General features: G+C 44.9%; 2 protein-coding genes and 1 long non-coding RNA gene across 3 annotated transcripts; 1 reads left to right on the forward strand and 2 right to left on the reverse strand.

Annotated features, from left to right (window-relative positions):
- Positions 1-220: 220 nt before the first annotated feature.
- On the reverse strand, positions 221-3,616 carry LOC306940557 (exocyst complex component 4-like; the record flags this gene model as incomplete). Its single annotated transcript, XM_079525653.1, has 2 exons — positions 221-1,032; positions 1,441-3,616. 2 exons carry the CDS (start codon positions 3,614-3,616, stop codon positions 221-223), a joined length of 2,988 nt encoding a protein of 995 aa, XP_079381779.1.
- A 1,941-nt stretch (positions 3,617-5,557) lies between these two features.
- On the reverse strand, positions 5,558-7,192 carry LOC306940558 (uncharacterized protein; the record flags this gene model as incomplete). The annotated part of the gene is made up of 1 exon (XM_079525654.1): positions 5,558-7,192. One exon carries the CDS (start codon positions 7,190-7,192, stop codon positions 5,603-5,605), a length of 1,590 nt encoding a protein of 529 aa, XP_079381780.1. The 3' UTR covers positions 5,558-5,602.
- Positions 7,193-11,082: 3,890 nt separating this feature from the next.
- LOC306940487 lies at positions 11,083-12,200 on the forward strand. Its single transcript, XR_013792026.1, has 2 exons — positions 11,083-11,703; positions 11,741-12,200. It is a non-coding gene; the product is annotated as an uncharacterized lncRNA (long non-coding RNA).
- Positions 12,201-12,401: the final 201 nt, after the last annotated feature.

Below are 12,401 nucleotides of genomic sequence, written 5' to 3' on the forward strand. Positions count from 1 at the left end.
GTTCTGTTCTGTTCTGTTCATTGACTATATAGAAGTGTCTATTTGTACGTCTCTAAATGTTTTGATGAATTGAACAAGGTGGACCCCTCTTGTAAACAAGTGTAATGCTTTATTGGGTCGTCCACTCACAGTTAACAGTCTTTTTATTGAGTTGTGCTTGAAATGTACTGTAATTCTGCAAACTGTTAATAAATATTTCAATCAATCAATCAAAGAGGTTTTACGTATTCCTTCTGCTGGGGGTCTTTGAAAGGAAAGACCGTGCTTTGGAGGAAAAGCTCATTCTCCGAGAGGGGGGATGGCGCAGGCTGAGCGACACGCACTGATCGTTCTTGTTGTCTTTGGTGGCCTGTTTGATGGTCGCCTCCACATGGATAATGTCCTTCAGCTGCTGCAGACGGATATTCTGGGTACCCGGGTCACCCACACCTATCTGGCTGCGCTGGAGCAGCAGCAGAGCATTGATGTACTCTGGCTCCGCGTAGCGAACGCCCTGATCCGCCACCAGGTTCAGCATCTCGTCTGCCGTGTTGTACAACATCTCGTAGTACTGTTTGGCAGAGTGGAGATCCGCCTCTCTGGTTATGGGGATGTTGGCCAGGTTCTGTCGGAGGACAACGATGTTCCTGCACATCTTATTGATGCCGGATCTACTGATCCTCTTGAAGTACTGAGCCTCGTTGATGAGGATACAGGAGATGAGATTTCCCAGACCTTCAAAGACATACTGGAACTTATGTTGTTGCAGAGCTGTACTCATGGCCTCTGCAATGGCCGAGATGTCTTTGTTGAGCTTGACCACCAGGGGGTCACAGTCCGTGCTCTGCACGACGTTGGCCATGATGTCGTAGTTGCCCTGCTTGGCGATCGGGATCAGGTAATGGAAACAATGGATTCTGACCTCCAGGTGAAGCACCAGGAGGCAGCGATCGGCGGCGTCCTGGAAACCTCTCGAAATGTCACTAAGGGTTTGAAGGAGCTGCTCTCTGCTGTACTCGGTCTCACTGTAGTTGTACACCTGGTTGGCCTGGCCTGGAGACACACTGGTCGTGTGGTTCAGGGTGGAGAGCGTCTCACTGTACACCTGGTCGGCCTGGCCTGGAGACACACTGGTTGTGTGGTTCAGGGTGGAGAACGTCTCACTGTACACCTGGTTGGCCTGGCCTGGAGACACACTGGTCGTGTGGTTCAGGGTGGAGAGCGTCTCACTGTACACCTGGTCGGCCTGGCCTGGAGACACACTGGTTGTGTGGTTCAGGGTGGAGAGCGTCTCACTGTACACCTGGTCGGCCTGGCCTGGAGACACACTGGTCGTGTGGTTCAGGGTGGAGAGCGTCTCACTGTACACCTGGTCGGCCTGGCCTGGAGACACACTGGTTGTGTGGTTCAGGGTGGAGAGCGTCTCACTGTACACCTGGTCGGCCTGGCCTGGAGACACACTGGTCGTGTGGTTCAGGGTGGAGAGCGTCTTGAGTCGCCCAGAGATCCACTCCATGCTCTCGTGGAGGTTGGCCAGAGCCTTGAGGTCACTGACATCATGCAGGATCTCATTCTGGGTTATCAACTTGTCAGCGAGGTTACACGTCAGCACCTCTGCCTCCTTGACAAGTGACACTCTGAGGAACTCCTGGTCTTTATTGTGTTGGGTCCGTCTGGGCTGGGTCATGTTGACCCAATTCGGGAGAGACTGCAGCAAAAGCCTGAAGTCTTCATCTGTGGACCAGAAAGCACTGATGGTCAGCTTCCCACGCTGGACTATACCCCTGTAGGCAGTGTTGCAGATGTCCTTGTACTGGTTGAGCTTGTCACAGACTATCTCTAGGAACTGGTTGGAGTATGTACTAAGGTCCTGCATCAGACCCACAAGGTCCTGGATGGACTTCTCCACCACTACAGTGCTCTGTAGCAGAGGTCTCTGAACCCCCAGAAGCGTCATGGTGTCGAAGCTGGCCAGGCTAACTGCCGCCATCTCCTTGTTGATTTCAGTTCGCACCTGGTTGAGGAAGGTGTTCATGTAGTGAGTAAGGAAGGTTCTGAGCTGGTACTGCTTGGCCTGGCCTGGTCCCAAGTCACAGGACATCAACTCAATCTCCTGAATGAACCTGAGAAGAGGCTGGAAGATGACTGTGATGTTCCTGGCCCCTGGTTTACTCACAAACGTAGTCTCCTCTTCGATCAGGTTGTCATCTGCTCTGCCTTGTAGCTCCTCACTCTTGCTGTAAAGTTCCCTCTTCTGTTCTCTCGAGCTGATGGCGTGAGATGATGACTCAAACCTGAAGAATTTGGCACGCTGGGTTTTCTTCTTGCCAGTACCTGCGTGGGAGAGTTGGGCTAAGGGCTCACTGGCAGCGCGGCGGTTCTTCACATCCAGGTAGTCCATAAGCAGAACCTGAAGCACTGTCTGTATCTTGGCAGAGACGTCAGACAGCTCATATAGCTTAATGTCCTCACGGGCCCCGCCAGGACACTGCACCATGATCTGATGCAGGTGGGCCAGCACCACACTGTGAGCCAGAGCCACCGCCTTGAACTTATCAAACAACAGCTCCAGCAGTTCCAGAAGCAGATTGGGTTGGTTCTCCCGCGTCGTCACAGTATCTCCTCTCTGATGGGAATGTTCAGCTACCTGGGTGGTGGACATCTTCAGGATCTGTTTCAATTCGGGCTCCAGTCGCTCCACGGTGGCATTGATGGTCTCCGGGATCTTCTTCAGCTTGGCTAGAGCCTTAATGAGGATTCCCATGAACTCGGCACTGTTGTCTTCCGGATGGACCTCGTGAAGGGCTGTCTGGTTGTGGTCCCGTGTCTCCTGCTGCATCTCACGCACACTGTCGGTTTGGACCTCGTGAAGGGCTGTCTGGTTGTGGTCCCGTGTCTCCTGCTGCATCTCACGCACACTGTCGGTTTTGGACATTGGGTTGATGTCAAAAATAGGCATAGGAGTCGTGTCTTTCACTGCAGAGGCGGGTACGCGAGCAGAATTCTCGGCCTTGTTCTTATGTCCCAGGTGACCTGTAGACTTGATATAGAGGTGTTTGTGGAGTTCATCAATGAGGACCATGTGGATGTTGATCTTCTTCCTGTGAAGTTCCAGACGCAGGTCTCCCAGACCCTTCACGTGCAGTAGGGGCCCCTCCAGGGACTCGACCGCCGACACCAGCATATCAGTAGCATTAAGGTAGTCCTTGCTGGTCATGTAGGCCTCAAGCCTCTGGGGAACCTTCCTGATGCTCTCCATCTCATCGAGGAGTTGTAGAACATGCTTGTGCTCTATGCCTTCAACCCACAGCTTCTTGAGCTCATCCCTCTTGCAACGGAGCAGCGTCTTACAAGACAGAAGATTCTCTTTCACCTGTTTGACCTTGTTGTGGGAGCTGGTGATTCGCTCAGTGATGCTCTGGTAGGTCTTGATGGCGGTGGTCAGCTCGGCATAATGCTGTACGATCTTCTCATTCAGATCCCTGTCACACTTCTCAAACGCTTCTTCCAGACGGCCCTTCTCTGTCTCCCTGACCTGCAAGTCATCAATGCTGGACAAAGTCCTTATGACAGAGATGAGAAGACCAGATGGATTTTGGCTTTCTGCACCCCTGTAACTGCCTTGATCCGGTGGCATATTTCCAGCTGATGCATCAAAACAAGAGATAAAAGGACTTATTGGGCTTTTTATATTTGTAAGAAATTACGTAAGGTGAAACTAGTAAATGGCGGTAAGCTCAGATCAACTTTGCAAACATAAGTTAACAAAAACGTTTGGGTTAACAAAAATGTAAGCCTTGGAGAGAGCGGTGACTTAAATTCTATATTAGTCAATGTGGGTCGGATCAGGCTGAAACCTTACCCAAATATGGAGTCATATGTCATAGATATGTTAAATTATAGATGACATCAGTCATCTATAACCTGGCGTAGCCGCGTAGATATGAGCTAGCTAGACTGAGCACACCTTTCTTTGTTTTTGACTGATTGAATACTTTATTAGACATAAATGTAAAAAGTAAAACAGCAACAGAGCCTACAGTCAAACACCTGTCTTATTCCAAAAAGGAATAAGACAAGTGGTCTTGTTTTCATTTAGGCCCAATGATTCATAGACATGAGATGAATGAATGAATGAAAAACTTTATTCCGAACATGATAAAATAAAAATTAGACAAAAGTCAAGAATTAAAATAAGTTCAATATAGAACAAATAAAATAATATTCCCAAAACAAAAACAACAACAACAAAAAAACCAAGCCTCACTGGCTGCAAGTATAATTCTTTTTTTCTTTATTTTTTACTTTGTTATATGTTCGGAAAGGAGTAGGGAGAAGTAACAAACTTATATAACCCTACCCCTTAATAACTTAATTTCAGCGTCATCACTTGACGTCATACATAAGTACCAACATGGTATAAACTAAATAAAATAATTCATAACAGAGAAATTAATTGCATAATTAAATAATGTAATAGTGTAAGCCATATATATTTATAAACATGTATATGCTCTATAATGTATTCAATTCTATATATCGTATTATCAATACAAAATACTTTATATATTTCATATAATACATACATTTGGCATATTATATATATACCTATCTACATACAAGTACAATTATCTAACTAACTCTTCCTCTCTATACCTCATAATAATGCATTCTTTATATCTTTTTTTTAACTGGTTCACACTTGAGCATTGCTTGAGTTCCACATGCATACTGTTCCATAGTTTTACTCCACATATTGAAATACAAAATGATTTTAGTGTTGTCCGAGCCACTCTAGTTTTTAGATTTAGTTCCCCCCTTAAATTATAGCCCCCCTCTCTATCAGAGAACATCACCTGAATATTTCCAGGGAGTTGATTATTCCTTGCTTTGTACATTATAAGGGCAGTTTTATATTCTATTATATCCATGAATTTTAAAAGATATGAGTTTAAAAATAATATATTAGTGTGATCTCTATATCCAGCATTATGTATAATTCTTATAGCTCGTTTTTGAAGTATAGTTATTGCATTAAGTGAAGTATTCCCCCAAACCTCTGTACAGTAGTTTAGGTACGGCAAAACCAGGGAACAGTATAGCATGGACATGAAGAATAACGACAAAATTCAATATCATCAATAACAACAAAAATCACACCCGTGTGAACTGAGTGGTGCAAGGTCTTATATAGCCTGATCAGCTGTGGTCTGACGTAATGTCAGTGACCATGGTAACCATGCTCACCTGTGCACGGACACGTACAGGTACACAAACATACTGAGTGGTGTAAGGTATTATATAGCCTGATCAGCTGTGGTCTGACGTAATGTCTGACGTAATGAAATCACACCCGTGTGAACTGAGTGACCATAGCAACCATGCTCATTTTTCTGGTACGAACAAACACGTGGACACGTGGACACGTAAACTAACAAAGCCAGTTGTTGGAGTGGTTTACACCACTCAAAAATAGAACACTATGTATACAGAGTGGGGAGGGTGGGTGATTAAGTGAGGACGCAGATTGTGATTGGCCGGAATGAGATGATGTGTGATGATGATGAGAGCGCCCCTCACTTCACACAGGTGGGATTTATTCTCTTATTGGACGCCAGACGTTCTAACTGTGGTTTTCCAGAGTGACACAGATCTTCCCTGGTAACATCTTCAGAGACGGACCATCATCATCATCATGAATGTACGGAAACAGTGTCTCAGTGAAGGTGTGTGTGAAGGTGTGCAGGTGTGTGTTAGAGTCAGGATCAGAGAAGGACAGCTGTCCTCTGTCCCAGTCCAGCTGGACTCTGATCCTCCAGGGTGTCTGATTCACTGAGAGAACAGTGCTCTGATAAGCATCAGCACGTCCTGATGAGGAGGAGTATGCTGTGTATTCATCATCACAGAACTCTATTCTCCAGCCTCCTCTCCCTGTGTCTCCCTCCCTCCCGTACGACTCCTCACACACACCTACCACCCAGCATGTATTGTCTCCAACCTCAACATCCCAGCTGTGAGACCCTGAGTCAAAGCCCTCAGAACCCTGGACACTGCACCACTGAAACCTCTCTGGGTTGTCAGGAAGCTCCTCCTCTCCTCCCCATCTCACACTGGTCAGATCATCAGACAGCATGAGATCAAGACCAGCAGTGTTGGGGTCCAGGACGACAGGAGTGTAGGAGACAATGTCCTTCATCTTGTCCCAGACTCTGAAGGTCAGGTTCTTCAGGTGTTTGGCCTGGTCTATCAGCGCTCCTCCTGAGAGCGGCGCTGGGTCTTGCAGGGTGAGCTGCAGGACTCCCTCCATGGTGGTCTTGTAGTTCTGCAGGAATGAGACGTGGTCGTCGGCTCTCAGCTGGTCCTCGGCAGCTTGTATTGCGTTGGAGAGGGTTTCCATTTCTCTGCTCAGAGCCTCAATCCTCTCCTTCATCTCCTGACTCTTCTGAGCCTCTTCCTCCCGCAGAGCGGCCATCCTGGCCTCCTCTTCCTCCTGTAGGAACCGGCGGAGATTCTCAAACTGTTCCTTGATCTGCGTCTCTGTGTTCCTGGCCTGAACCTTCATGTGGTTTTCTGTTATGTAGTAATTTGTTTTAACTTTATCAAAGAGCTTCAGTTTCTTCTTTAAAGGCTTCAGTGATTCCTGGACCTTCTGTTCCATAGGTCCTTGTAACATCTTCAGATACATGCCACCGTCAGCATTATAATCCCCATTATACATGCATGGAAACAGTGTGTGAGTGAAGGTGTATGTGAAGGTGTGCAGGTGCGTGTTAGAGTCAGGATCAGAGAAGGACAGCTGTCCTCTGTCCCAGTCCAGCTGGACTCTGATCCTTTGGGGTTTCTGATTCACTGAGAGAACAGTCCGATCTTCGAACCTCTGAGGTTCTGATATGCCCTCGTCAGAGTCTGATGTCTCCTCATGCTCATCAGATCCAAGCCGTGCAGAGAAAACTGCTCTGTATTCATCCTCATAGAACTCTATGAACCAGCATCGAAGGTGTCCATACAGTCCAGTCCTCCAGGAAACCTCCTCACACACACCTAGTGACCAGCGCTGATTGTGTCCAACATGAACATCCCAGCTGTGATACCCTGACCTGAAGCCCTCAGAACCCAGGACGTCATCAGAACGGATGAAATGCCAACCGGGGGACAGGTGAAACTCACGGCCGGTCAGCTCCTCTTCCTGAACATCAGTCAAACTTGAAGCCATTTGGTTTGCCGCTCACACACCTGATCTGGAATGTTCTCTGAGGCTGTCGTTACACCAGAGGAATACTACTAAGACAAAACAACAACAGTAACATTATGAGTATCAATAGTAGTAATACTAGTAGTAGTGGTTGTAGCATTCATAGTAACAGTAATAGTTTCTTAGCATTGATATTTGTGTAACAATAAAGCTGAAGGAAGTCAAATATCCTGAGGTGAAACATAGAGGGTTTTTTCTAGCGGACAAGAAAAGCCTCACATGAGGGACATTTCAGCATTTCAGCTTTGTCTTTATAGAAGTGTCTATTTGTACGTCTCTAAATGTTTTGATGAATTGAACATGGTGGACCCTCTTGTAAACAAGTGTAATGCTTAATTGGGTCGTCCACTCACAGTTAACAGCCTTTGTATTGAGTTTGTGCTTGAAATGTACTGTAATTCTGCAAACTGTTAATACATATTTCAATCAATCAATCAAAAACGTCGCCTCCAACTAGAGTTGGAAATTACATTTAAACTCCTAAAATTAACACAGACATTTCATTTCAATTTCAGACCGCAGTCACTTATTCCAAGGCATTTTTAAAAAATCAACCACTTTCAACATAAACATCAAAACAAATCCACATTATATCATGGATCATAAAACTAACATTAGACATGAATGTAAATCCCTTCATGACATTGAATATTATCTCTGGTTGGAGAGAGAGAGAGAGAGAGAGAGAGAGAGAGAGAGAGAGAGAGAGAGAGAGGTGACCTGACCTGAGTTGTAGAACGTCAATATCTGTGTGTCCGTCCTGGAATCTCCTCCGTGTAGAATGACTGCTGTCCACTCAGACGCTCGCTGATGAAACAGTCTGTCCTGGAGGGGCTGTAGATGTAGTCCTGGGTCTTTGGGTGGTCCTGGAGGGGCTGTAGATGTAGACCTGGGTCTTTGGGTGGTTCTGGAGGGCTGTAGATGTAGTCCTGGGTCTTTGGGTGGTCCTGGAGGGGCTGTAGATGTAGACCTGGGTCTTTGGGTGGTCCTGGAGGGCTGTAGATGTAGACCTGGGTCTTTGGGTGGTCCTGGAGGGCTGTAGATGTAGACCTGGGTCTTTGGGTGGTCCTGGAGGGCTGTAGATGTAGACCTGGGTCTTTGGGTGGTCCTGGAGGGCTGTAGATGTAGTACAGGGTCTTTGGGTGGTCCTGGAGGTCCAGGTGGTCTAGTTTCTCCACAGACTCTGATGCTGGGGAGCTCTCTCTGCAGGTGAGAAAAGGTAATGGAACGAGACCAGGGATTCTTTGAGTTTATGAGGCTCTCGGGCTGGATTGGCCCCGCCCCCCTTTTTGGGGGTCCCGCCTCTAGCTGCAACCTTTATGCAAATGTGGGTTCCTGAGTTAACCAATGACCATCGTTGTAGTTTCATTGTTGATTAGGTTACCTGTGATTAATGACTCTTCATATCGGTTCCATAACTTCCATTGTCCTGGATGATCAAGGGTGTGTGTGTGTGTGTGTGTGTGTGTGTGTGTGTGTGTGTGTGTGACCCCAGTCAGCTAGTCTTCCTGGGGTCCACACACAACATATTACAAAACATATTACAAAAGAAAGAAAACTAAAACATGGATTGCATTAATTCAGTTCATCAATATCAGTATATAAAACACAATTAAATAACATACATCAATTCTCAATTACGTATAAAACAGATTAAAACAAACACTAGTACAGAATAACTTGTATATTTAGCCTAAAGTTGTTCTTTCAACTGGTCATTCAAGTAAATAACTCTTTACCTTTTTCTTAAAGGCTGATTTATTATTTGTTAGACGGATGTCAAGTGCTAACTTGTTCCAAAGATCTATAGCTCTATAAATTACAGTTTTTTTTTCATAGAGTTTGTGTTTGAACTAGATACAGCGATATGCCCATTAACAGCATGTCTTGTATTGTGGGTGTGTATATCTTGACAATAATCCATTTCTTCAAACAAAAACAAAGGCATCTTTGACTTAATAACACAAAAGAAAAATGTGGCCAAACTTCAGGGAATTCTTTGCTCAATAGTGAGCCACGAGAGGCTGGAGTGCATATTTACAATACTAGTTCTTATAGATCAGCCCAGAACAAGTCTGACTGCCCTATTTTGTGCAACCTGTAATTTAGCTAGATTCATTGTAGACGTAGATTGAACAATAATCCAAGTGACACAAAACTAATGATTTACAAACTTGACCCATGATGTCAGAATGAACATAAGATTGACACTTTCTTGTGACTGCAAAAACCTCTGCCCATTTTGCTGACTGTTGTATTTACATGCTCAGTCCACGATAGTTGACTGTCAAGGACGATGCCCAGCAGTTTGACGTTGTCCACCTGTTGTATGGACTCACCAGCTATGGGATAAGTCAGGTTCATAACCACCTGTTGTATGAAGTTATGAACTCACCAGCTATGGATAAGTCAAGTTTAGGTGTAGTAGCCAATTTGGGCCGTGTTTTCTAGGGCCTCATTCACACGTACCAAACACCAATCAAGCAATGTTTGGTCGTTTTTTTTGGGCCACCACAATGCTTTTCCAATGGTAAATAAAATAAAAATGGTAAATGGTGCATTTATATAGCGCATTTATCCAAGGCGCTTTACATAGATGTGCATTACATTCACCCATTCACACACACATACATACACCGATTGCGGCAGAAGCCATGCAAGGTACCAACCAGCACATCGGGAGCAATTTGGGGTTCAGTGTCTTGCCCAAGGACACTTTCGACATGTAGCCAGGAGGAGCCGGGATTCGAACCGCCGACCCATGGATCATTGGACGACCTGCTCTACCTCTTGAGCCCGCAATGGGAGTCACATGGTTTGATCAAACATTTGTGTTTGATTGCTGATTGCTCCCCTCATCAAACAAAAATGTTTGGTCAAACAATTGATAATATTATGGGCCGTATACAATCAGTTATTGTTGTTTTTGATGAGATTGATATGTTCATATGATGCTATGATATGATATTGTTGTTGCCAAGTGAGAGATGAGATACTGTGTCTCAAAATAGTTGATTCAAATAAAAAGCTTTGGAATTTTACAATACAAATCTTTGAAGTCTGTTTTCTCAAAATGAGTTTTTCCTCATACTTGGGACAAAGAATCTCCAGTTCAGTTGCACATACATACACCAAACCTTCCAGTTTTATTCATATCTATATCCTGCAGATATTTACAGAAGGGATTGTTGATATATCATTCATAGCCTGATTTACATCACATTTTATTCCTAAAAAACATGGCGAAAATTGGTTTTTTTATGCCTGTTGACAGTATTTTCTGATTTATGGAGTGATAATTAGAGATATCTAAAATCCCTTCTGTAATTTTCTTTGTCTCTAATATGTCAAGAAAATGAAACAATAATTTTGAACCTGGCTTTATCCAATCTTCAGATTTATCGTCGCGAATTAAATGCAAATTAGCGCATACAATGCCTCATTTGCCCAGTCTTCCAATAGAGGGTATGCGTGTGACATCATCATCAAACCAGGAAGTTATGCAGGAATGCCTACTGAGAGGCAAAAAACTACTTTCTGGCCTTGACAGCCCATACATCCAATCAGAAAAGTCCTATTTGATTGCATTAAACAACATTAAACTCACTTTGCCTGTTGCTTTGCCACTCGATGTGCCATTCACTTTAAGCATGCGCATACTCTCTATTCCACATCTCATGTTTATCCTGTGTTTCTATCTCTCTCCCGATTGGATAAAATTGGTACCCTGAGCTGAAACTGTCCATGTGGAACAACATGCTGTCCACAAAACAATCAACAAAAATCACACTGGAAAAGTAATTTAATAAAAAATGAACTGTTTATACAGACATTTTAATTAAACACTGCCATATCATTTAAGATTTACAGATAAACCACTCAATTTAAAAAGCAGCCCCCCGCCCCCCCCCCCACACACACACACTCACAAAAACAATAACACAAAATAAAATGTTGAGTCTGTGTATGCACAAAAATGGCTTCAAAGTAGACCACTTTCCATGCAAAAGCTTGGATTCCTTAAAGAAAAATTGTCAGAGGAATATGAAAACTGACCCATGCATTAAAACATCTTAGAGACAATAGGTGGTATTGGCGATGAAGAAGACGGAAATAAAGCCAACCCAAGTTTATAAGGACAAGCCGCAGGAAGGACTCTGTGGCACTTCTTAAAATCCAGGTGAAACTGGTATTGAGAGTTGAGAGATCCAACGTCGGTCGTATACGGAAGGTATAGTGAAACAATAGTGAGGCCTAACATATAAATGTTGGGAGGAATTCGATTGCAGTACTTTAAGTTATTTAACTGCATTCCACACCTGGGGGTGGCAGTGGCTCAAGAGGTAGAGGAGCTTCTTGAGTCCTTGACCTTGGAACAACAGGGACGTCCAGAGAGGGGCAGGGGCTGAAATCCCCTAAGAGGGCACTTTTGGCCCAAATTAGCGAAAATAGCAGATCTACAAGCTCTCAACGTGTCGCGCTGCGACACGTTGAGAGATTGTAGATCAGCTATTTTCGGGGCGCAACCCTGCACTGATGCGGTGTGTAACGACATGGATTTCTAAACAAATTTGTTCCAAGTTCAGGAGACTTCGGGTGGAAAAAAAAGAAATTCTCCTGAATGCTGCCTTCCAGCATGGCATGGAAAGGAGTGGCATTTCGCATTTCTTTCACCATGTAGTAAATGCTGCATTCATTCGGGGTCTGGAGAGGGCAGTTGTTTTACAGATGGGGAAAAGGGCAGGGGACTGAAGCCCCCTTTGATGTCCATGTGTGCACGTCCCTGTTGCGCAATACACTTAACCCAACTGTTCCTGATGAGCATGTTGTTGGTGCCTTGTATGGTTTCCTTTCCTACGACATCAGTGTGTGAATCTTAGAGTATATATGAATAGAGACGGCACCCGGAGGAAACCCTGAGGCGAAATGGACATAGTGGCCGAATGTGGTATTGCAGCGTGGACCCAAACACATGAACGCGCTGGTCCGTTGACTATCATTGCGCACGTTCATGACACGTGAACGCTGTTTCAGCGCACGTGAACGCGTGCAATGATAGTCAACGGCCAGCGCGATCACGATTTGGGTCCAATCCATCCCAGAATGCACTCTGTTCCTACCCGGAAGGAGTGCATTAAGGAGTGCATTAAGTTGCTTTAGAGCAACTTAA

The sequence above is a fragment of the Electrona antarctica genome (assembly GCF_951216825.1).
Source record: "Electrona antarctica genome assembly, chromosome: 17".
NCBI classification, from domain to species: Eukaryota; Metazoa; Chordata; class Actinopteri; order Myctophiformes; family Myctophidae; genus Electrona; species Electrona antarctica.